At 41.4% G+C, this 24,074-nt stretch overlaps 1 protein-coding gene across 3 annotated transcripts in view; it reads right to left on the reverse strand.

Annotated features, from left to right (window-relative positions):
- The window catches only part of TNNI3K (TNNI3 interacting kinase), a 98,347-nt gene that overhangs the window by 65,130 nt on the left and 9,143 nt on the right, over positions 1–24,074 (reverse strand). For all 3 annotated transcript variants that reach the window (XM_075759102.1, XM_075759101.1, XM_075759100.1), the window contains exons 5-7: positions 19,776–19,886; positions 8,521–8,619; positions 6,889–7,027 (exon numbers count right to left, since the gene is read on the reverse strand). In XM_075759102.1, the coding sequence (XP_075615217.1) occupies positions 6,889–7,027; positions 8,521–8,619; positions 19,776–19,886 (349 nt within the window). The remainder of the gene's footprint in view (positions 1–6,888; positions 7,028–8,520; positions 8,620–19,775; positions 19,887–24,074) is intronic.

Consider the following 24,074-nt stretch of genomic DNA (forward strand, 5'->3'; position numbering starts at 1 on the left):
ATTAGAGACATGGCATATTATTGTTGGGCGGGAATGGTATTTATCTCTGTTGGTTCAATTTAATTTCACATGGGAAACAAATGATGTGTGATACAAAGTTCATTTTGTGTTTAAGAGGTTTGTCCCTCCAGTGCTTTATGTCACAAAATCATGCATTGTGTATGTGGCATACAACTTATAAAAATATATCCAATAAAAGTATTTTTTCTAAATTTCTGAAGACCAGTTCTTATATCCTTCTACCTGCAAACCCAGTTGCTTTAATCAGTACACAACAGCATAAGATTAAAAGCATAAGAAAATGGAAACTGATTCATTCTAAATACCTCTCAAATAAGCATGTATCTCCAAGGATTTGAATATGATGTGATTTCTTAAACCCCTAGCTAGCTCATATTCTCAGACATTTTTGGAGAAATAGTAGGGTTGTTGGAGAATTCTTGAAGATTTGGGCCCCGGTTCAGCAAAGCACTTGGAAAACTATCAGTAAGTGATCTGTTACATCCAAATGTTGTTTCAGTTAGCATGCAGAAGCAGATTCACATTTCTGAAACCATCTAATTTTGACTGTTGTTGGTTTAATATAGCAAACACTAATACTGCACACTTTTTATCACAAGCCTCTATTTAAAAATGAATCTGTAATAAAACAACATAAACCCAGCAATTCTTGAGAATAGCTGTTATCAAGTGAGGAGTGTGAGACTGTGGCTGCATGTGTACTGATAACATAAACCTGACTGGGAACATTCTGGCACTGGGGCCAAGATCAGAGAACTGCTGGTATCTACCAATGCTACCAAACTGCTTCAACAGCTGCTGCGTGAACCCGTCTACCGGGGAGCCGAGCCAGGCCTGGAAGATCCTTGACCCGCAGGCAGGGATTGCTTGAGACTGCCAGTTATCCTGGACCACATCCACGCCAGGAGCCTTCTGCCTGTTTACTGGATAGGCGATTGCATTCCTGGGAACCTCCTTAGCCACGCCTGAAATGGGTATGGAGATACCTCATACGGCTGTCTGTCTGGCTGTCCGTCTGTCTGTCTATCTATCTTCTATCTATCTATCATTAGGAAGCAAGGAAGAGATTGGAAAAGGCTCTAGGCAGAGCTCTTCATTGGTACAGAGACATACAAATACTGCTTGCATTATCCGAAAAAGATCTTTATTCAGTTTTAAAAGAGAGCATGTATTTCTGTGATTCTTAATGTATTTCTTTCTATGTTTAAAGATAGAACCACCATAACCGGTTGATACCATAACTGATGGAATTGACAAATCCAGTGTACTTTGTACAACATTCAGGTCTCAATTCAGTCTAGCACCAGATCTTTGAGACAGTTTACAGGAAATTAATAGACTACTAAGGAATAATCTGTCCATTAGAAGTGTTCAAACTTGTACAACGCGGGCTTTTAAGCACTGCTTTGACCAACACCTCCCAGGAACAATTCTTTCCTATAGCTGAGTCTCCTTGGGACAAAGGGTAAAGCACACACATTATGAGGTTCTGTCTTCTTTTGATTTTCTGTGAGTATAAGGAACAATGAATATTAAAATAAATCCCTGCTTTAAAACCTTTCTGAAGTAATGCTGAATGCTCGCAGAAATGGACAGTCCTTTAAAATGAGCTGAACTTACAACTTCACTGATGTCTACTGACAGATAGTTCCAAAGCTGAATTATGTTTCAGGCCAAAAAAAAAAAAAAAAAGAAAAAAAAGGAATTATTGTGACTTATATTAAGCTTATGGCCCACAAAATTCATTAAGTGCCCCCACTAACCTTCCTAGCAGTCTTATATTAAAAGGAGTAAAGAAAAGTAAACTGTTTTATTTCTCTATTCTAAAATAATTCTTCACTTTGTAGATTCATGTGACATGTTAGCCTTTATGTTTTATTATGATGCGGTACCAGACACAGATTCATTCTGAAGTGCAATAAATAAGAGGGGAATAAATGTCAAAGTTTTATAATAATAAATGTCAGTGTTTTAGAATATGTTCCCACAGAGTGGCCTGAAGGACATCAGAGGTCTCAGGGCCATGAGCTTCTACAACACAGCAAGGTGTAAGATGGAGCAAGGAAGGAAACATATATCTTCTCCTTTGTCTGTGCAGTTGGAAATGATGTCAAATACCTGCAAGCCATTTCCTTTGCCTCTGGAAGGATACATAACTACAACATGGGATGATGGTTTTTGTTTTAATTGATAGCTTTTTGATTTCTGAATGAAACACAACAGGTAAACTGGAATATTTTCTTAAAAAGAAGTAGTTCAGAGTCAAAACAAAATAAAATCAGCCAAAAACACTTTAGAAGAGAGTTATAGCAAAAAAGTACATCATATTGATTCAGGAATTACTGAAGAAGAATACAGGAGAGTTCTTCAAATTGAGATTTTGAAGTATTTTTATATTAAATTGAGGATAGATAGTACAGCTGTCATGGGAGTCAGAGACTAAAAATACAAATTTCCTTACCAATAAACAGTGAAAATGAGCAAATGCGAAGTTCTTGACTGAAACAAAATGGAATACTGTAGAAATCATTCTTAAGACTGATACATTACATAGGTAGAATGTAACAGGTGAAACCATTTCAGTAAGTAAAAGGATGAAAAGAAGAGTGAAAGTATATTTTTAAAAAAATAAGGGAAATTGCCCAAACAGTGATAATGGTTTAATATTCAGGGAATCATGACGGAACATGCCTGGACTTCTAATATCAAACTCTGGTTTTAAATTTAAAATTGATTGTATTCGGCAGAGGTGACAGTGATTTTCAAAGATACCTGAAAAAAGGAGCTGCCAACTCTAAGCAGCTCAGAAGTCCTGAAAGCAGACAAATTTTATTAAAAGACCATAGAAGTTATAAAGACAAAGAATATATTTTATACATGTGGTCCCTGAGGAAAACCTCCAGGACCACCAGTTGGAAAAAGAATTAAAAATAGCATTTAGCTTGTGTGAAGCAAAGGAAGTGCTTGTTTCCTGGCCACCAACTAATTCTCTAAGTGTGTAGACATTCTGTTTCTTAGCTGCCCCATCAGGCTATAAACCATTTTTTGGTTTTTATGTGAATTTTTTCTTTCATTTTGAAAGGAACAGTTTTTGAAGTCATGCAAAACATCTATATTAGAAGAATGCCACATTCAAGCATTTGAGAAGCAATTATTTCCAGGCCCTCCTTGATTTCAAAGAAATGGAACATAAGAAAGTAGAACATACCAATAACTCTAAATTGCCATTAATTTTTTTAAAAACCCCCACCCTTCATCCGCACATTCCTTTTTCTACTGGAGTGCTGGGCCACCAGCAGAAGTGTGGCCATACAACCAGGCCAGCTGACAGCAACAGGCGAAAACCACAGCTCTTGATTTTCAATAATCAAGTTTATCTTCCTTCGTGTAAGTGGCAGATGAGACTCAGACTTAGGTTCAGAAGTCAGCCCCCCTGAGACCCACACACGTACCCATCTGATTACCTAAAGGGCTCAGCAGCTCAACAAGACACCTCTCAAGGTCAAGACCATACCCAGCCCACTGCTGAAACCATGCGTCATCTGGATCTAACGCGTCTTGCTGAACAGTCATTCTGAGAAACTACATAGACAAAAGTCGGGCATGGACCTGAGCACAGTGAAGCTACAAGAAAGGCAAGAAGGAGACAAAGGGAGCTCAGTCCGATGGGATGAGGAAGGAGAATGGCTCTTTAGGAACACCGATGGTTTCTCATTGTAATGAACTGCCTTTTCCACTGTAAGAAAAAGCTCCTTCTCTTCATTTTGTTTATTACAATTATCCTAGAAAAAATCTACCAGATTACAAGAATGAATCAAAAATTATGAAGTGATACTTTGTACCCCAATTATTGCTACATTCTACTGTTTGGGTATTCTAAAATATAAAACTGAATTTCCTGACAGAATAAATAATGCAAGTTGGTAGCAATCACATTGAGTCAGTAATGCAAAAAAATCTCTAGGAGTTTGGAAGGCGTTAAAAAAAGAAGGAAAGAGAAGTTGTTAAAAATAAAACCAGAAATGAGAAATTCCATGCTAAATCAGTTTGAAAAAATCTCAAGACAGTTAAGGCACTGTAAGTGATAGCAGCTTGCAATGGCATGCTGGTCTTTGAGATATATTAATGATCTCAAAATGAATTGGGAGCTTAAAGGAATCTGATCGATACCTCAGGAAATATGCTTGAAAGGCCTTGTGTGATTTCTGGAAATATACAGAATTTACTTAGTCTTACCCTACAGTGTTTATGTTAAAACAAATTATGAGATTAGCATCTGGAGAACAGACTGTACTTGTAACATATTGGTTTTATGTACATGAATATGCAAAATATGAACATTTGTGGTGCTATATACATGGGCAGTACATTTATATTATTTTCTTATATACTGTGGCTGGGTTGAAGGAGAACTTTGGCTATTGTTAGATTGCAAATGTTGCTATATTTCAGTATTCTGACCTTTTCAGGCAGGTTCGGTGGTCACTGGTTTTCTTCAGTTGCCATGGCCTCAGAGCTGATCGACGAGTCAGTCAGATCATATTAAATGAAATAGTTCAAGTTTATGACACCAGTTGCTGGTCTGCACAGAACACTGCCAAAATTTCTTTAGATTATTTCACCAGGTACTTTCATTCTAGGCATTTAAGAGTGGTTCCTCCACTGCTCTATTTACGGCAGGTTTCAAAGCGTGCTACTTCATGAGCGAAGGACTTCCCGCTTCCAGTCTCTTTCTTTTTCCAATGCTGAAGATACTGACTTTAAAGAAAAGAATCTGAAACGGTGTCCCAGATTCTCTTCCTTTTGGAATAAACTATCTGATAGTGAACCTCCCACTGCCTTGTTATGGTGAGCGAACGCCTCTTCTTTTTCCCCTCTTTATTATAACCATATCAGTTCAGTGCACACACATTGAGACTGAAATGTCAAGAGCTCGCTATTGAAAAAATACAAATCTGAGTCATGCTGTTTCCCTCCACACTTTTTTTGCTGCGTGAATAGGACGTGTGTACTGTAGGCAAGACTCACAGAGAATATGGTACATTTGTCCTGCTAAAATCTAGCAAAGAGGAGGAAATTGGGGAGAAACACCGTCGGTGCCACCAGCAGAGTAGGCACAGGGGTACGTGAATGCTGCTGCGTTTGGCACAGCTGGCCGCGTCGAGCAAGGAAGAAGCCTCATGGGCTCTTGTCCCTGCTTTTACAGTCGTGAAGGAGTGACAGCACCGAGAGTCAGCACCGAGGAGTGTCGGCTTGAGAATGCAGAACTTGTGCAAAACGAGCACTCGACTGTCCTCTCCTAAGTCCGATACAGGTGTCAGTGGGGCATTGGATCAGGTGAGATTGGGAAGGAACCGACCCCGTCAACTTAATAAGCATTTCAAATGTGGCTATACAGCACCCCTTTTAACCTTCCCATGTTCTGCTCGATTGTTTTCAATTCATGAATAGCTATGTGCAGAGACTGGAACCAGACATCGGATGGGATACGAGACCGAGAAGCAGCAACTGAAGAATTTTGATAACTTCTTGTTCTTTCTATAACATGCAGGATTCTTGCAGCAATTTTTTTTTATTATTTGTGTCTTATTTTTCCAGTTCTGCTTTTCCAAGATCAAATTGTGATACCCTAGGCAAAATCTGAACCCAATGAAATTAATGGAAGTTTTGCCATAGACTTCAAGTGGATCAAGATTTTACCTTGTACCTGTATACTGTGGATATAAGTTAACAAGAGTAATGATGTAGTCCAAAGATGTGTTAAAGGGCAGTACTTTTGCAAGTTATGTACTGTTCCTTTTCAAAAACCTTTTCTTTCTCTTATTCTGAGGATAAGAAATTAATTTCCAAATAATTTTAATGTTGTTCAGTATGTAAGAACCTCTGCATTAATATTCATAATATAGATAAAATTTGACCTCTTTGTTCTAACGTTTATAAGACTGTAGTTGACGGCCACAAGTGCATATGCACGTGCCTACGCTGCAAGTGTCACAGCAATGGAACAGTAAGGCTGGCGTGTGGTACGTTTTGTGCCTTCTACATTGCTGAAACAGGATAAGGAGAGGGAACAAAAGAGCAAGCGTAAGAATTCAGCAGTACTACTACTTGCATGCTGATATTAATTACAAAGGAAAATATTTTAAACTGCTGCACATGCAAAATATACAGCACTGAACTGTAATCTTATAGTCTCGCTGGCGTCAGCGTGAGATCACCTGTAAAACAAATGCACAGATTCCTAACCTTCATAGCACACCAAAAGCATGCTAATAGACCTTTGCATCTGTCCAGCCCATTACGTCTCTCTCACACACGCTTTCTCTTAGAGAAGATGTCCCACCAGGAAGCATATGAAGCTTGTGTAGCATAATGAAATGTGTGCTAAAAAGATTCCATTTTCTGTGGTATTGTTTGTGAACCATTTGCAATTTCTCATCTGAATTATTTAAAATTACTTGCTGTATAATTTTGACTTAAAATTCTTCATCTGTATCCCCTTCACTAGGAGTTCACTACGCACCGAAGTAATTTCGATTGGAGATACATACCACACGGCCGCGTGTTCTCTGATTGAAAGAGTGTCTCAATAGTAAGCCACCTCTCTATATTAATCTTAATTTTGTTTTCTGCTGCTGTTTTTCACCTCTAACTTATTAATGGAAACTGAATGCAAGTGAGATGACAAACCAAGCATACTTAAGAAGTGAAGAAAACTCTCCAACTGCTATTTTTCTGTTTCAGTTGCCCAAACACGACACACAAACACACCCGAGTCTGTGTTGGCAAGCTAAACTCAAGATCCAAGGCATGACTGTTTATAAAATACAATGTTAAAGTTGATTTTTAAAAAAAATCTTTTCTTACCATCAGCTTTGCTTCCCTCTTCCATCAAGAGCTTTGTGATGTTGAGAAAGCCTTTGGCAGAGGCCAAATGGAGGGGTCTGTCTCCAACTTCACCACTTGCATTCACATCGGCTCCAAACTTTAGTAAGAGGTGGGTTACCTAAATATTTCATCAAGGCTAATTAAAATATTACATGACAATAAATCTTTTGACAAAATCAAAGAGAATATTGCATTGGGTAATAATATGTGTGGGCATCTCTTTAAAGTTAAAACAGGGAGAGGAGATTCAATAGAAAACTCATTTTTAAATTACATATCTATAAAAATATTAAAATTCTCAAAAGCAAGTGCTCATTCATTCTCTAAAGTGTTATGTATGGTAAAGGGCTCGACACAAGACACATGTATTTGTCTAACTGACGAGTCAGCATAAGAAAGAGAATGCCCTCAAAGTCCACAAATGTCAGAGCCCCGGCTTCCTTGCTGAGCAGTGTCTCTTATCACAAAAGCACCATATGAGCTTTTAGCATAATTTCACAAGACTGTGACTATTTGTTCAGAAGCAGCTTACGGCAAATAGGCAAACTAATCTCTCAGCCCAACGTGCAAGGAGTTTCGTAATGTTACTGGGTGACAAGGCGCATACATGTGAAAAGAAGGATCTCGGGAGCGCAGCCATGGTTCGCACCCTTGCTGTCGCTCAGCCACAGAAGTAGAGCATTTTCAATCATCTGCGCATCTGGACTCTGTTCTTTCAAAAGCTTTTCCTACAACAACTCCTCAATGCACTCCAAGTAGCATGTCACTGGAGTGGAAAATGCACTCTACCTAGAGGTCATCCTTTGAAACTTGAAAATATCCCAGAATACCTGCTTTTAGCCAATGAAAGGTATAGGAAATGACTTGCATAAGCCAAAATAGACCCATTATTATATTTCACACAAAAATGCTCTTCAGGGCAAATGACTGGACTGCTAGATTAAACGTATGCCAATTAGACTTTAGTAAAAGAAAGAGAATTGGAAGTTTTAATGCCAGCTTTGCTCAGAACTTCAGGTTATGTTTCAATACGTCTGTGATCTGTGTGAATGAAGGAAGCACAGCTGGACTTGTCATCAGGTGCACAGTATCTCATGGAAAATCCTGCTCTCTAAATGATACTTTTTTCCATTAACTTAAAAGTGGCCACTATTTAGTTTGTGAATTCCAAGGAAAACCAATAGAATTGACATTTAATTATTACTGGGAAGTGATCTTCACTTCCTTGGAGAGGTTAAAGCAAGTATACTCAGATTCCTTATGCAATGTGTGAAATGTGGGATGAATAAACATGAAATGAAATATGCCTCTGGGTCCAAGTCTGTTTATAGGTTATCGAAGCTGGCGAGACAATCATTTGTTTCAAGAGGACTAGAGGGGAAGATACCGATTTTTGCTGGGGTCAAGCACAGAGGATTAAAGTGTAGAAATTTCCTGTTGATATTCAGACTCTTAGAGCAACCAGAGATTGACTTACAAGTGTAAATTGAGTATGTGAGACCTTTTCATGGTAGGACCCTCTGGAATGTAAAGCAAAAATATCTAACACTAAACCTAGTGTTGCCTTGGTGTTCCACATCTCAGCTTTCTGAAATTCCCCCGTTTGGTTACCTGCTCATGGCCATAATACGCAGCAATATGCAATGGTGTGAAAAAAACCGCATCCTGGACGTTCACATAAGCTCCATGCTGCAAAAGAATATCAACAGCCTGCAAGGAAAGAAACAGAAAATTCCAATTAGAATCACGAGATATATATATATATATATGTGGTCAGCTAGTGAAGCAAGATTTTGAAACCTTACACCACCAGTTTAAAAAAAAGCAAAAAGCCCCAAACAAGCAAGCTATAAAGGTGGAGGACTGCATACAACATGTAAAAGTGATTAGCTTACAGTACTTTAACTGAACACTGAATGTCACTGATGCTTTATAAATAAGCCTGAAAATCTGTTTGCCAGTAAAAAGACTGATTTATGAAATAAGAGGCACAGAAATGACTGTCTGGAGTTTCCCAGTGTAACCTTTAATTTTCTTTTAACCATTATGAACAAAGAGCAACAAACATATCAGAGTTTTTAGAAGTTAAAAAAAAAAAAATGCTTTTAAATGTAAATGTGTGAGGGTAAATCCTCAAGCATAATTCCCTCGGTGTGTAAAGATTTCTTTGTATTTTAGAAGATAATAGTCCTTTGGCTTCAATAAATAACCCTAAGTGTTTTCTTTCAAATTTCCACTTTTTTGGTCTTTCAGGAGGCCAATGTTTTCCTGGACAGCTATGAATTATCAAACATTGGCTTTCTGAATAACTGTCAAAATAGAAGTCTGAATGAAACCACTTTGGATTATACATTGAAGCTTAAGGGCTGCTAATTTTTTGAAGCACAAGGGAGTCTTCAGGCACGCTAAGGGACGTGTACCATAGGTATTTGAGTAGCTCTACATATCATTTTGATGAACGTTAATTTTTGAGTGTAATGATGATGAAAGATGCTGGACCGTGAATCGCCCACAGTACAGTGAGCAACTGGGAAACACCTCCCTGGCAATCGGAAGAAATGACAAAGAAGGGGAGACGGCCAGCTTCTGTGCTGTGCTATTTAGACCTGTACCTCCCCACTGAGACTTCCACCGATGATGCCAATTAATGCTAGCTGCGATGATGCACATTTCTGTCAACTGCGACCACCAAATCATTTCACACACGTGACAATGGGGCTGGTCATTTAAATCCATGCCATTCTCAAGTACTCAGAGAACGAAAACCTGTTACCAAGCAACATTAGTGTACAGGGATTATTTCTTTACACAATTTAAATTGAAATACATTTTATCCACGGGACGAACTGAATACATTTTCTGTGTAAGGTCCATTCCCTGACATATTCACTATTCACCCTGACTATTTCCCACTAGTTTTAACCATTTCACTATGGTATCAGCTGTAAGCCTCCCCTGGAAGCAGCACGGCAGGGCCAGTGGTCTCTCTTCAGAAGCCAAGGGCTTCAACAGGTCCAGCGTATTGCAGGAGGCACCCAAGTGTTGCGAGAACTAAGCCTCGAAGACAGGCTGAAGGAGGTGGGGATTCCTATGGAATTATTCCTCAGCACCTCCCAGAGTACAAATGATGGGGAATGTTTGCCATCCGTGCCCAATATCATTTTCCAGAAGGTAGAATTATCCTGGGAACACACTAGGCAGGGACAGATGCAGTTCTGATGTGAACGGGATAAGCAGTGGGCATCATCCTAGTTAGATCACAAAGAAACCCCACAGAGGCTGATGCTTAGCTTTGGCTGCTGTGGTGGTGCAGACACGTGGGTTCTGAGCGTGCGGCAAGGGAGAAGGTGGGAGCTGGCGGGAGTGAGAGGACCCCCAAATAAAGGCCATCCTAGGGATGAACAGCATCCCAAGCAGCCATAGCCAGACTCTGCAGGTAGTACAGAACCGCATAATCTTTGAGGTTGGAAGGGAGCTCTGGAGATTGTCCAGTCAATGCCTCTACATAAAGCAGCATCTCCTAGAGCAGGTCACGCAGGGCCATGTCCAGTCAGGTTTTGAATATTGTCCAGTCTCTAAGGATGAAGGCTCCACAGCCTCCCTGAAAACCTGTTCCAGTCTGGCTCCCTCTTCTTTACCACCCCCCACTCAGGTATTTGTACCCATTGATGAGATCCCCCCAGAGCCTTCTCTGCTTCAGGCTGAAGAGTCCCAGCTCTGTCAGATTCTCCTCATGTGTCAGATGCTCCAATCCATGAACAACTTCATAGTCCTTTGCTGGACTCACTCCAGTATGTCCATGTGTCTCTGGGAGCCCAGCACCGGACACAGTGCTCCAGGTGCCACCTCACCAGAACTGCGCAGAGGGGAATAGCCTCCTCCCTCAGCCTGCTGGCAGCGCTCTTCCTAATGCAGCCAGGATGTCTGTTACTGCAAGGGCATGTTGCTAGTTCATATTCAACCTGTTGTCGACCAGGATTCCCAGGTCCGTTCTGGCAAAGCTGCCTTCCAGCTGGTCAGCACGCAGGGGAAGAACGTTTCACGTATGAAAGAAATAGAGACAATGAATCATAGAATGATTTAGGTTGGAAGGCTCCTCTGGAGATGTCTAGTCCACTGTCCTGATCAAAGCAAGGACTAATTTCAAAGATCACGCTGCTCAGGGCCCTGTCCAGTTGAATTTTGATTATTTCCAAGGATGGGTTCTGCATCCTCTCTGGAAAGCTTTCAGTGCTGCACCACTCTCGTTGTGACCCTCTCACCCCTTTATACATATAGTCAGAATTTCCCTTGCTAAACCTCCTGTGTGTTGACATCCTTCCATCCCTCCATTGTGCATCCCGTGTCCAGACAATTTTCAGTATACCAGTAGCTTGGTGGACTGGAGGTGGGAACACAGAGCCAGTTAGTCTGTGATTTAATGGCTTGGTGGCTTTCGAGTGCATCAGCTTAGACATTTTTCAGCAAACTACTACCATAACACTGAAGTTGTAGCTGTTGGCTCTGAAGAGAGATGTTTGGACCTGTAGGTGTTACAAGAATATGGTTGGGACTTCTTTGGATCAGTTTGGTTTTAATTTAGGCATGGAACTGTGAGGCTATAAGGTGCTCAGGGATGGGACCACCACTCCAATTCTCCTTCATTTCTTTGCAAGATGGAATTCAAAATTTAGCTTCATCTACAAGCTTCAAGGTGGATCTTCAAGATGAAAAAACTGTGCTGAGCAATGTGGATCCACCTCTGATGATAAACATAAAACTAGATGACTTTTGACACATTTTTCCAGGCTGTAGAAATGGCAATCATGCTAGCTTTGTGATCTCCTGATAAAAAGAATTTTGTGAGTCAAATTAAGCAAACTCCACTCAACTGTAAATGATGAGAGGGGTACAGAGACAATCTTGATAGTTTCACAGACAAGCTATATTTCCAAGAAAGAAGAAAGGAATCTTAGAAAATGTTGAAAGTTGTCCTATGCATTACAAGTAGGTGGGTGTGCTGGGCTGATGTGTAAGGATAAAATTACTTCAGAAAGTAAGGGGAAAATTTCTGAGGCAAAAAGACACTTAAATTCTTATAGAATGACCAAAAAAAGATTTTTATCCTCAGGAGACAGACTATGACTAAAGGTGCAGCTTGTAACTTCGGGGAAATTTCCCAGCTGCAGAGAAAGCAGTTCTCAGTGCCTCAGTGACTGGGTCTGGCCAGCACTGATTTACCAAGGGTAAGTCTTGCCTGGCCAACTGATTGTCCTCTGTGAGAGAACGACTGGATCTTTGGGTGAGGGGAGAGCAGTGGGTGCCATTTACTTTGATAATATTCTTGTAGCAAAGCTGAGATCTTATGGTCTGGATGGGTGCAAAGCTGGGCGAGTGAAAAAGTGGTTAGATGATGGAGCTTGGAGGGTAGCAGTTAAAGAGTTGTACTCTGCCTCAAGGCTTGTATCAAGTTGAGCACTAGAGGGGTCTGTGCCGGGACCTGCCCTGTTTAACATCTTTTGCAGTTGTCCTGGAGGGCACTCGTGTTGTGTTGTTTGATGTCCTCGGTGCACTGGAGGGTGGGACTGCCATCCAGAGGGACCCAGACAGGAATGGACCAACATGACCCATACGAAGTTGAACAAGGACAAACACGAAATCCTCTGCTGCAGCAGCACAGGCTGTGGGCAGCTCTGCTGGAAAGGACCTTGGGACCCGGCTCGACGGTGGGCTGGGCTCGAGCCCGCTGGACCACCTGGCCACAAAGATGGCCAGCAGCTTCCCAGGCTGGGCTCACAGTGGCGCAGGCGGGAGAACAAGGGAAACAACTGCTGCCCTTTTCCTCACATAACCCATTTTTAACTCAAAATGATACTTTGAACACTTTGAACAATACTCTTACTTTGTAATTGTTCTTAAAATTCTTTTATGAAAGGTTTATTCAGAACCTTTTTGAACATTCAAGTCAATTAAGTTCACTTCAAAGACAATTAACTAAGCTACTCTGAAGGTTAGAAGGAGTCAACAAAATAAAACATTAGAGAGACTGTGTAAGGACTTTGTCTTTTGGACAAGGGCAAGGGATAAGAAATCCTCTAAGAAAATAAGATCAATTATTGACTTTTTAGCAGGTAAAATTTAAATGAGAAGACAACTTCAACAACGAAGGCCTTTGCACCAGTGCTGGCCTCTGTACAGCCTTACACTAAGATATGTAAAGAATCTGTCATGATTTTCAGAGTTTCTTTATTAATTAAAGTATTAAAACAAAAATATGATTAGTGGCAAGCATTTGCCTAATTCCCTCCAATTTAGCAAATGTAGATATGATCAGTCATGTCCTGCAAAATGTCTTTGCATTAAATTATTACAATTCCTAACTCCCCATGTATCTGTAAGAATTTTAGAACAAACTATATCAGACTGAATTAAGAAACTGCTAAGGGGCTTCTGAATGTTTTAAATGCAGCCTGCTGATGAATGTACAATTAATTGTCTGTCTTAGGAAAAAGCCTACTGAAATATTTAATATATGCTCTTCTGTAAGACACGAGGACAGACATCTGACCAGCAATAAGCTTTTGCATGTTCTTTTATCTTAGTTGTTCCAATGAGCAGAAACACAGGTCTGAGAGAGATCAGAAATGAAAGATGCAGGTACTGGTGTCTTGAAATATAATGCTCTCCCCAGGACTGCTTTTTCTGCAGACGGCCAAAGAATGGGATTTTTTAAATACTTTGCCAATATTGATTAGATGTTCAACACAGAATATTTTAAATGTTTTAGTGCAATATTGCTAAGAGATAACTGTTCTGGGCAAAGCGATGGCTGTAAATGTAACAATACTATAGTTTTAAAATGTTGCATGTACTTTGAATTCTTCTAGCTTAAAAATGGGTCAGACATAACTTTGCGGCACAGGACACTTTTGGGGAGAAAGCACAGCTGGAGAGAAGTGTTGTCAAAGTTTGTCAGAGTTTTCAGACAAGTTAGCATCATCAGGTTGATGTAAGCTCCTTTACTGAGCCACAACTCGGTGCTTTTTCACTTGTGTTTGCAAACGCCTCCTGCTCCCGTTCGTGGGCTGTAAAAGCCTTCCTTCACTTCATTCAGTCTGGACAGTTTGTTGGTAGCTATTAAAAACAGCTATCGAATTAAAAATTCGTGAGTTCCAGTACCCTTCATCACTGGGTGGATCCTCGGACAGAGGCAAGTTGTGAGGATCTTTGATTCCCCATATCTTGCAGCTGGTGTAGTCACGTACATGGACGCTGTGTGAATACCATTGCTGCACTCCTGGTTCTAGAACGATTCTGAAAAGGTCTGAAGAATTGGTGTCAGATAAAACAAAGGTCTGGGAAGATGCAGCACTGGCATAAAATGCAGGGAATGAAAGAAGAAAATGGGGACTTTGTGAACCATTTAAGTAGGCTCACATAAAGTTAATCTTTCAAGGCTGCTTAGATCATTTGAACGGACTCCTGTTACTAGTAAAATTCCAGTGAAGACAGTAGGTGACAAACATGCTGGTCTAACATAGGAATTGTTACTGAAAAGGGATCTATTAATGCAGAAAATCTGTAAGATGGGATGAACCCCCTTTTCCCCAACAGATCCTTCCTACAAACACATTCACACTTTGGATCCTCAGGTTTGCAGATTGCCAAAATTAAGCAGTGCTGGTTCATCCTGCCTGCCACCCTCAGTCCAGTTCACACATCCATAGATGTTGTAATCTCAGAATGACAACTTTAAATTACAAAACGAAATAGGCAATGATACTGGTGTTCCAACGTGATAATACTGGACAACACATAAATGTGTATGAAGCACATGAATTATTTATTTAGCAATGACCTCCCTGGGCTGGAAACATTTACTGTTTTCAAAATAGCAGACTTAATGGGAGACTTATTAAACTTATTTGGTGATGTTTCTAATATGGTCATTGGCTTATTTTATAATTTTTCATTAATTTTTCATTCTTCCCATTGAGAGCGGCAATTTCCATTAATAGATAATATAAGCCAGCAGCATAGTTTTGGTCAAGTAAAATACGACACTAAGTCGTAGAGCACATGAAATATTTATACACCACGCTGGCTCAAATGAGTTGAAATATCCCGCTGATGCCGATGTCCTTCAGTATCCTCATTTCAGAGCACTCTAGTGGTTTGAGGTGTGGTGATGGAGCAAAAGCCATAGACTGACTCTTCAGGGAAATGGGAAACAAAGCAATTTTTTCCCCAGTTCCCTCTGTCTTTCTCTTAAATACAGTAAAAGACCATGTTGCATAGATTGGTGTGTACACCTCTGCTGTTTATTTATTTAATGGTATAAATAATTATTTATCTTACTGGAATTAGGAAGATGACCAAAAATCTATTTTCTCTTTCTATTTTTTTTTTTTGTGAGGTTGAAAAAATTATTCCATATTTCCACAAATATTAATGAAATTTTGGACAAAATAATCTATTTTACCTAGCAGAAGAGCTTCTAAGCTGACTGAAAATTTCAAAGCTATACAAAGAAGGAAAGGAAAAGCCTGCACTCGGACTATAAATCTTTAATCCCCAGACCAGCAGATGAACCAAATGAGTTGTACAGAGTCCTACTCTACTTATGGAGAATAGTTCTGATAAAGATCTGATCATTCCCAAGGAAGAAATAAGGGGCTTTTCAAAACCACTCACAATAAGTTATTTCTTATCAAGTTAATGGTCTTATCCTTGTCAGATTCTGAGCACCCTTATTTTTCACTAACCTCAGCAGGAGCTAAAGACAAATAGCAGGGTTGCCTTTGACATTTGCAGGACAAGGCCCAGACCTTTCAAAAATTACTCGAAATATTAAATACATACTCCATAAAAATGAAAAAGATCATTAAAGAGTTCAGACTCTGGTTAATATCTCCATTATAATTCTTGCACAGAACAATTAGGTATGGTGGTTCCTCACCCGTTATTTAGTAATAGGACACATGAGGACGGATGCCCACTAAGCTACTAAAAAGGGCTGTACGTGTACTCGAAGGGACCGACACGACGCCCTGTGAGCTCCGGGCTGTGAAGCGACAACGCGGACACCCCGTCCCCGCTCCCTCTCGGCCTCGCTCGTGCCGGCACACCGAGGAGCCACGTTCGTCCGACTGAGGAGCTGACCTTCAACATGGAAGGGGTTTGCTTGCCCTGCTAGCGTGCTCCCTCCCTCACTGCCCTAAACAGACCTACAGATTGATTTGTCCCCTGATCGCTGCTGGAGCTGCCGACTGAGACACTGAGGGTTAACAGCTTTTAATTGAGTTCCTTGGTGTGACCACCTGTAAACTGGTTTAACCTTCTTTCAGCTTAACCTTCTTCACGCCCACAGACTCTCTAGGTAACGCAGGGTTGTCACCAACTGTGTCTTTATGCATCCTGCCTTTAACAAGAAGCACAAACATACCTGTTGGATTTAAATCATTTGGGAACCATTTTGGAGGCTGCAATGTAAAGCTAAATTCACCAGCATCCTCGGTTGCCCCTGCTGGCCCGCAAGCCTGGGAAAGGTCCCATCAGGCAAAGTATACATACACACACATATATACAGTCATATACTGACGTGGTTCAGCGCCAGCCCTGAGCACCAGGCGGCCCCTCACTCACCCCCCTCTCCCTGCGGGATGGGGAGCAGAACGGGAAAACAAGGGCAAAGCCCGTGGGTCGGGGTAAGGACAGGTCACTGGGACGTGGGTCGGGGTAAGGACAGGTCACTGGGACGTGGGTCGGGGTAAGGACAGGTCACTGGGATGGCAAGGGAGAGGAGCCGCAATGGGTGATGACAACAAAGAGGAATTTACCGATCCCACGACTGACCGGAGCTCAGCCCGTCCCGGACCACACCGAGCCGCCCTCCCTGCGCAGCCCCCTGTATGGGGAGCATGTCGGCACGTGGTATGGAATAGCCCCCGGCCAGCCTGGCTCACCTGTCCTGGCTCCAGGGAAATGTAACTCCATCCTAGCCAGGCCCAGGACATATACAGATAGGCTACATCTATAGCCCTGAAGAGGGTGAAACAGCGTAAGGAATATTTCCAATAGAAATGGGGGAGCTTTAATTGACACAACGTCTCCCCCTCATGGGACTTACCATGCACTCCCTACACTAACCAGTGCTAAACCCGTTGCTCCGGTAATCTCTGCCTCCTTCACTGTCACAATCAGGAAGCCTTTTGCAGCCAAGCTATAGTAAATTTACTAAGTAAATTGCAAGTGCAAGTAAATTTACTAAGGGTATACAGTCCTTACTTGCACTTGCAAAAGTGCTGGCACGGAAGCTGTTCAGAGCTGTAGTTGCAAAGCGTGGCTTCCTTCTCCCAGTGACTACTTTACTGTTGGTATCCTCGTTTGCTTCACTGCCCAGAGGCTCCAAAGAACTCTGAGCCCTGCAGTGACTACTGTGATGTGAGATACTGTCTCTATCTACGTATACCTGCAGTTAAGGCACAAGGTGAAATACTGAAAGGTGTTAAGTGCAAGAACTTGCAAAGGATGCCTGGGGCACTTTCCAAAAGCTTCCTGACTGCAGAGTCCGGTAGGGATCTGTTGGCATTTTTGGAAGGCTAAATAAAATAGAAAATCTAGCATATTGTTACAAACCCAGAGATCTGATAATTTCTTCAGACTAAACAGAAACAATAAGTTAAAAAACAATCTAAACTGCATAAATGAAGAAGCATCACATTTCCTCAGCTGCACTTCTAGCCTCACAGTTTCTCAGACCAGGTATTTAAATGTTAGCACAGTTCTAGAGAGAGTATAGAAAATTCCTAAAGCGTCAGCAGCTCCACAACGAAACTGCCTGTTTGGGGGGGGAAAGAAAAAAAAGTCTTTTCTCTCTTTCAATATATAACTATGCAACTATTTCTATTTGTGTATTTGTAGTAAATAGTTTGTGTGTGTATAAGTTGGTTGACTGAAAATGTAGCAGAAGAGCTGGCTTTCAATATATAACTATGTAACTATTGCTATATGGAACTGTTTCTATATGTAACAAAGAGATGCTTTCAATATATAACTATGTAACTATTGCTATATGGAACTGTTTCTATATGTAACAAAGAGATGCTTTCAATATATAACTATGTAACTATTGCTATATGGAACTGTTTCGATATGTAGCAGAGATGCTTTCACTATATAACTATGTAACTATTTCTATATGGAACTGTTTCTATATGTAACAGAGATGCTTTCAATATATAACTATGTAACTATTGCTATACCTAACTGTTTCGATATGTAGCAAAGAGCTGGCTTTCAATATATAACTATGTAACTATTGCTATATGGAACTGTTTCTATATGTAACAAAGAGCTGGCTGTCAATATATAACTATGTAACTATTGCTATATGGAACTGTTTCTATATGTAACAAAGAGCTGGCTTTCAATATATAACTATGTAACTGTTGCTATATGTTTCTATATGTAGCAAAGAGCTGGCTTTCAATATATAACTATGTAACTGTTGCTATATGTTTCTATATGTAACAAAGAACTGCTGTCAATATATAACTATGTAACTATTGCTATATGTTTCTATATGTAGCAGAAGAGCTGGCTGTCAATATATAACTATGTAACTATTGCTATATATATGCGTAGTAAATCGGGTGCGTGTGCAAGGTGGGTGCCAGAGATGGCTTTATTTACACCAACAGGCTCAGGGACTGCTCCGACCTGGGGGTCGTAAGACACGGGCTCGCTCTTGCCGTGTGCGTACATCGAGGTTCTTGTTTCTGCTGAAAACGGTGCACGCTTTGTTCCGTCATCCAGCCACGCTCTTACACTGGAAGTGAGTCTAAGATGCACAACTAAATTCACAGCGTAAAGGCAAGTATTAATATCACCTATATTTCCTTTGTATTTATTATTTTTTCTTGCATTTCTTGCTGATTATCTCTCTTTAAAGAATTCTGATGTTTCTGTCTCCATAAATTAGTCCAGCACTCTGTATAAGTTAAAACTCTTGCTGAAGCGGAGGACAAAATCTTTGCTTGCTTAATGGACCCAAAGGAGATGAAAAGCAACGTACCTGAATTCATGAGTACATTTACAGTCATAAACCCTTCATTACCAAGGTGATTTTGCACACCCAGTACTTTAAGAGATTAAAAAAATAAATAAATTACACTGAATGAGCTGTTGCCAGGGTGACAGAAATGAGATGATGTGTGAAATGACTGAACTGAGGTGGTAAATGATAAGAAAACAGACTCGTGACTGACAGCGTGGCTAGAAAGGGAACGGCTCGATTACAGGCACCTAGGGAATCCCACCCCTCTCTTCCTTCCTCTGCTCCCCATAGTGACACATCTCCAACCCACAGGAGACTTATCGACATGGATGTTTGAGATTCACACTAGACTCACCCTGACAACAGTTTTCTCTGCACTAATCCGAAGTATAAAATAGCTCTAAACTGAGAATCTCTGTCCCTTCCTGAAGTGAGAATCGCAGAGCTGTGAAGCAGAGCCCATGACACCTAGAAGAGGGAATAATTATTGTGCTTCCTTCACGCTCAGAAAGACAGGAAGCCTCACTCCATATCCAGCTTCAGAAATCCTAACGTGTATGAGTGAGCGTGTTTCATCACGTATCTATCAGTTAACACTTCTGATATTTAGAAAACAGTGCCATTTATTGCCAAGACTTTAAAGGTAAGAAATGTGCAAACAGATGTATGTCCTTTGTGCATGTTTGCTCAATGTAAAAATATATGCACAGATGTGGCTTTCTGAAAATGTACAAAAAATTGTTTTGAATGGCATCCATCTAAAATAAAATGACCTATTAATATTAGTACTCATTTCTGCCATTTCCTGTACAGAAAAGGAGAAACGTACCTTATGATGACCGGTGATTGTGGCAATGTGAAGGGCTGTCAAAGCTCCATACCCGACTTGCTGAATGTCAGCTCCACCATGCAGCAGTGCCGTTAACAGTTCTGCGTTGTCCTAAAAGGCACGCATTTAAAACATATTATTTCTGGGACACAGCTCTAACAATTCCAGGGAGGGAGCCAAAGAGAACTGGGTATATCAGGCCTCCCCAGCTGTTGCACTGCTGCGTTTCAAGCAAAGGGACTGGCCGTGACCCCAGGAGCACAAGAGTGCAAGGAGGGGAGTGGAGTGAAGACTTGTCCTGGGCACCCAAAGTCTCTCTTCTGCTGTACTGGAGCCTGTATCTTTAAAAGCGGTCTCTATTCTGATTTTATCATGTCTTTAAAGATCTCTCAGTCTCCAAGCCATTATTAAGTGCTCACACAAACTGTTTTAAATGCCAGAACATTACAGTACCTAACACAGAAGGGCACCCGAGGAGTCCCCAGGAGATAGATATAGATATATATATATACACATCATGTATGCCAAATTCTGATCTGTGAGCTTATTTTTCATGTCATGTCACTTCTTTCCTGTCATGCACACAATTTTTGCTGTGACTTCTTCCAGGTATAGCAACAGCAATGGGCACTATGAAATGATAGTAATAAAAATAAACGTGAGAAACACAGTAAGAGTCATAATGCCAGGCAATACGACTATTAATAAATTCTTCTTTACAAATAGAGAAGTTAAACACAATTTGTCTGGGGGCAGTGGCAGAATTCGCAGGAGAAACCAGGCCGTCTGTCTCACTGTCACCCGTTCTAACTGCACCAGCCAGAGCTATTGTGGTTTTCAGTTCTTGGGGATCTGCCTTCCATCCATCACCAGCACCATCGCCCAGAGCTGAGCCTTCTCCAGTCCGTTTTCAGTGCTCCCTGAGCAGAAATGCACACAACACAAGGGCAAAAGAGATGCTAAATCTCCAAACTTCCTCATTGTTCTCTACCTCTTCGAAGCAGACACTAAAGGAAGGGTAAGAATGAATCAATGGCAGAGAAGCAGCAGTTACAATATGCCTGTGAAAGCACAACATGTGTTCATGCTGAAATAGTTTTTCTGTTTCCAGGAAATATTAGGATTTTTTCTTTGATAATGATGGACAGTAAAAGTTTATATCACTTTTCCTATCAAATAGTTTTAGACCTTGAAGCATGGTACTGGGTTGCATAATGGACTGGATATTACGCAGCCTGGGAAGACAGGCTGAGTTTGAATTATCTTGAGATGTTCTGTTCTAATTAGTGAGTCAGGCCAGTTTTCTTAGTTCTGTTTTACTGTTATGAAATGTCACAAATATTCAGGGTATAGATAAGAAGTCAAGGAGTTTCACAAGAAGTTGCCCTGTCTCAATATATATTGCTTTATTGTTTTCGTGGTATCTCTAGGCTCCTTTATATTTTACTTAGAAAAGAACCATAATACAACAAAAACTGTAATTGCGTAACTCATGGCAAATCTTAAAGTCTTAAAATGCCACTTACAGAAGAAATGTTATATTGCATTTTATTTTACATCCCAAAATTCACACTAGTTTGCTTAGCTTTGTGCACCCTGAAAAAGATATTGGATATTGCATCACATGACTGGAGTGATTAAATAAGTTGCTGATATAGTTTTGTGCCTAAGTGGATGTGAGAGATTTATCAACTTTACAGTGCAGAGAAAACAGACAAACCAAGATTTGATAGCAAAATGAAAACTATTCCCAAGTAATGAAAACATCTTAGAAATCTGTTATAAAAGTTCTATTAAACAAAGAGTTTTAGTTTTCAACTAAATTATTAATTGGAAACCATTCACTGAGATTGACATTAAAGAAAGGCAGAGAAATTCTTCTAGACATTTGGCTAATTATGCAACATTGCGCATGGGGAAAGTTTCTTTTATGATTGCTGTAAACCATCGCTTCATTCCATGATGTATAAGATTTTAATATTGTCGTAATTATATAGCTTGCATATCTGATTGGTACCAGTCGTTGTAAAATTAAACTAACAAAGGAATTACGAGACATAATGCAAGATATAGCAAGTGCTCGTATTATAGTAACTAGGAGAGGAAGGTAGCTTATGGTGCAGACATACAGTTAAGACAGGGAGCTGCAGAGCATAAGGCATCCACAGCATCCACAGCATATCAGAACTTTTAGGTATCCGGCTCCACGATTGAGTCTTCAGCCTATTTAATGACCACACATCTGGGGCAAGTTCAGTGTTCCAGTGACCAGATTTATGAAATCCAGCACTTGGAGCAGGAAATTGGCTCAGCTTGTCCATTGCAAATATTGGAAATAGGGCGGTGTCTTTCTTCCCATCTTCAGACAAAATTACAAAAGCTGCTGCTTGCATCTCTTCTTTCTTTGCACTCCTACCCACCTCTATGACAGCTAAACCATTGCTACATTGGGGTAGCTCAACCAGCATGTTGAGGTTCTCATCCCCCAACACCCTCAAGTCCTTCTCCTCAGGGCTGCTCTCAATACATTCTCTCCCTAGCCTGTAGGTTGGGGTTGCCCCAACCCATGTGCAGGACCTTGCACTTGGCCTTGTTGAACTTCATGCAGTTTACACAGGCCCATCTCTTAAGCGACCTGTCAAAGTCCCTCTGGATGGCATCCCTTCCCTCCAGCATGTCAACTGCAGCACACAGCTTGGTGTCGTCAGCAAACTTGCTGAGGGTGCACTCGATCCCACTGTCCATGTTGCTCACAAAGATGTTAAACACTCATCACTGGTCTCCACTTGGACATTGAGCCGTTGACCACAACTCTTTCAGTGCGACCATCCAGCCAATTCCTTACCCACCGAGTGGTCCATCCATCGAATCCATGTCTCTCCAATTTAGAGACAAGGATGTCATGTGGGACAGTGTCAAATGCCTTACACCAGTCCAAGTAGATGATGTCAGTTGCTCTTCCTATATTCACTAACGCTGTAACCCTATTGTAGATGACCACCAAATTTGTCAGGCACGATTTGCCCTTAGTGAAGCCGTGTTGCCTGTCACCAATCACCTCATTACTTTCCATGTGCCTGAGCATGGTCTTCAGGAGGGTCTGCTCCATGATCTTGCCAGGCACGGAGGTGAGACTGACCGGCCTGTAGTTCCCTGGGTCTTCCTTTTTTCCCTTCTTAAAAATGGGGGTTATGTTCCCCCTCTTCCAGTCGGTGGGAACTTCGCTGGACTGCCAGGACTTCTCAAATATGATGGAGAGTAGCCTGGCCACTTCATCCGCCAGTTCCCTCAAGACCCGTGGATGCATCTTATCAGGCCCCATGGACTTGTGCACCTTCAGGTTCCTTAGACGATCTCAAACTTGATCTTCTCCTACAGTGGGTGGTTCTTCATTCTGTCCCTGCCTTTGCCTTCTGCAACTTGGGCAATGTGGCTAGAGCACTTGCCAGCGAAGACTGAGGCAAAAAAATCATTGAGTACCTCAGCCTTCTCCATATCCCGGGTAACTAGGTTTCCCATTTCCTTCCAGAGAGGGCCTGCATTTTCCCTAATCTTCCTTTTATCACTGACATACCTATAGAAACTTTTCTTGTTGCCCTTGACATCCCTGGCCAGATTTAATTCTATCAGGGCTTTGGCTTTCCTAACCTGATCCCTGGCTGCTCAGACAGTTTCTCTGTATTCCTCCCAGGCTGCCTGCCCTTGCTTCCACCCTCTGTAGGCTTCCTTTTTGTGTTTGCGTTTGCCCAGGAGCTCCTTGTTCATCCATACGGGCCTCCTGGAGTTTCTGTCTGACTTCCTCTTTGTTGGGATGCATTGCTCCTGAGCTTGGAGGAAGTGATCCTTGAGTACTAACCAGATTTCTCGGGCCCCTCTTCCCTCTAGAGCTTTGTCCCATGGTATTCTACCAAGCAGGTCCCTGGAGAGGCCAAGGTCTGCTCTCCTGAAGTCCAGGGCAGTGAGCTTGCTGTGCACCTTCCTTGCTGCCCTGAGGATCTCGAACTCCACCATTTCATGGTCACTGCAGCCAAGGCTGCCCTTGAGCTTCACATTCCCCACCAGCACCTCCTTGTCCAGCATGGCACCTCTCCTCCTTGGCTTCTCTATCCCTTGGAGGAGGAAGTTATCATTAACACATTCCAGGAACCTCCTGGATTTCTCATGCCCTGCTGTGTTGTCCCTCCAACAGGTATTGGGGTGGTTAAAGTCCCCCATGAGCACCAGGGCTTGTGAACGTGAGGCTGCTTCTACTTGTCTATAGAGCGCCTCATCCGCTCAGTCTTCCTGGTCAGGTGGCCT

This window comes from Balearica regulorum, chromosome 8, assembly GCF_011004875.1.
Source record: "Balearica regulorum gibbericeps isolate bBalReg1 chromosome 8, bBalReg1.pri, whole genome shotgun sequence".
Lineage (NCBI taxonomy): Eukaryota > Metazoa > Chordata > Aves > Gruiformes > Gruidae > Balearica > Balearica regulorum.